The sequence below is a fragment of the Charadrius vociferus genome, unplaced genomic scaffold (genome assembly GCF_000708025.1).
Source record: "Charadrius vociferus isolate BGI_N301 unplaced genomic scaffold, ASM70802v2 scaffold1157, whole genome shotgun sequence".
Taxonomy (NCBI): domain Eukaryota; kingdom Metazoa; phylum Chordata; class Aves; order Charadriiformes; family Charadriidae; genus Charadrius; species Charadrius vociferus.
This window is the reverse complement of record NW_009649202.1, coordinates 6,845-8,440: the sequence shown is the minus strand read 5'-3', so window position 1 is coordinate 8,440 and position 1,596 is coordinate 6,845. Positions and strand designations below refer to the sequence as shown.

General features: G+C 59.4%; 1 protein-coding gene across 1 annotated transcript in view; it reads left to right on the top strand.

Annotated features, from left to right (window-relative positions):
* The window catches only part of GABBR1 (gamma-aminobutyric acid (GABA) B receptor, 1), a gene marked incomplete at its 5' end in the record, with an annotated part of 7,511 nt that extends 6,138 nt beyond the window's left edge, over window positions 1-1,373 (top strand). Inside the window, 4 exon segments of the mRNA XM_009888981.1 lie at window positions 120-247; window positions 337-465; window positions 717-860; window positions 1,122-1,373. Coding sequence (XP_009887283.1) covers window positions 120-247; window positions 337-465; window positions 717-860; window positions 1,122-1,373 — 653 coding nt within the window.
* Between the last annotated feature and the right edge of the window lie 223 nt (window positions 1,374-1,596).

The window sequence follows — 1,596 nt, the reverse complement described above, 5'->3', positions numbered from 1 at the left end:
CCACCCACAGTTCCCCCCACCCCAGACCACATGAATGTCCCAATTTGACCACCCATGGTTCCTCCCCACCCCAGACCACGTGAAGGTCCCTCTTTGACCACCCATGGTCATCTCCCCAGGGATATTTTACGGCTTCAAGGGCTTGCTGCTGCTGTTGGGCATCTTCCTGGCGTATGAGACCAAGAGCGTGTCCACGGAGAAGATCAACGACCACCGAGCGGTGGGCATGGCCATCTACAACGTGGCGGTAAGTCATGGTGGCTCTTCCCCGCTGCCATCTTCACCCCAAATCCCATATGGTGACCCCCCCAAAAACCATCCCCTTCTTCCCCACAGCTCCTCTGCCTCATCACGGCGCCCGTCACCATGATCCTCAGCAGCCAACAGGACGCGGCCTTCGCCTTCGCCTCGTTGGCCGTCGTCTTCTCCTCCTACATCACCTTGGTCGTCCTCTTCGTCCCTAAGGTGCCTGTGGGGATGGGGGGTGGTGGGTTCTGGGTGTTTCTTCTGGGGTGGGGAGGAACAGTTGTCCTACGTCCTCCCTTGTAGGGTGGAGGTGTTGTGCCTGGAGGTAAGAAACCTCCAAGACGTGGAGGTTTCTTCTCTGGTAGGGTCATGGAGTTGGTGATGACAGTCGGCAGGGGACAGTCGGGTGTGGATGTTGCTTTCTAGTGGGGGGGGAGGACACAGCTTTGACAACCGGGGACCGTTAACAGATGCGACGCCTCATCACCCGGGGCGAGTGGCAGTCGGAACAGCAGGACACCATGAAGACGGGCTCGTCCACCAACAACAACGAGGAGGAGAAATCCCGACTGTTGGAGAAGGAGAACCGGGAGCTGGAGAAAATCATCGCCGAGGTGGGTAGAGGTGGGGGACACCCCAAAAAACGTGGTTTGGGGTTTGGGGGACTGCCACCCCCCCAAGAGGTGGGTTGTAGCTTCGGGGTTGTACCTTCAAGGTGTTGCTAATTGTGCCAAGAGGGGTAGATCACCGCTGAGGTGCCAACACCTCAACGGGGGGAGGAGGGGCGATGTGGGAGGGGGCTGCCAACACCGATAAGGGATTTTGGAGGTGGTATCTGACACCCACTCCCCCCCCAAAAATTTGTCACCCGGCAGAAGGAGGAACGCGTATCGGAGCTCCGCCAACAGCTTCAGGACCGCCAGCAGCTGCGGTCTCGCCGACGGTCGTCCAACCCTTCCCGCGAGGCTGACAACCATTTTTCTCCGGGGTTGAGCGCTGCCCCCACCCCTCCGGCCCCCTTCTACCAACCCAACCTCCCCCTGGTCCGCTGTCTGGTCTCGGAACAAGCCGACAAACTCGGCCGGGGCAACTGCGACGGTAGCCGCGTCCATCTCCTCTATAAGTGACCACATCCACCCTCGTGGAGGGCAAGGCGATTTGCCGAGGGGGTGGAGCTAAGTGGGGTGGGGTCGGTGGGTGGGGCTAGGCAGGGAGGGTGGAGCCTCTTTGCCTTATTATTATTATTATTTATTTTTTTTTTTAAAAGAAACAACGCGTCTCTCTGTCTTAACCTGGGGGAACGCACCCACCCACCCCCGGCCCCAGGGCTCCGGGTGTCACCCGCCCTCT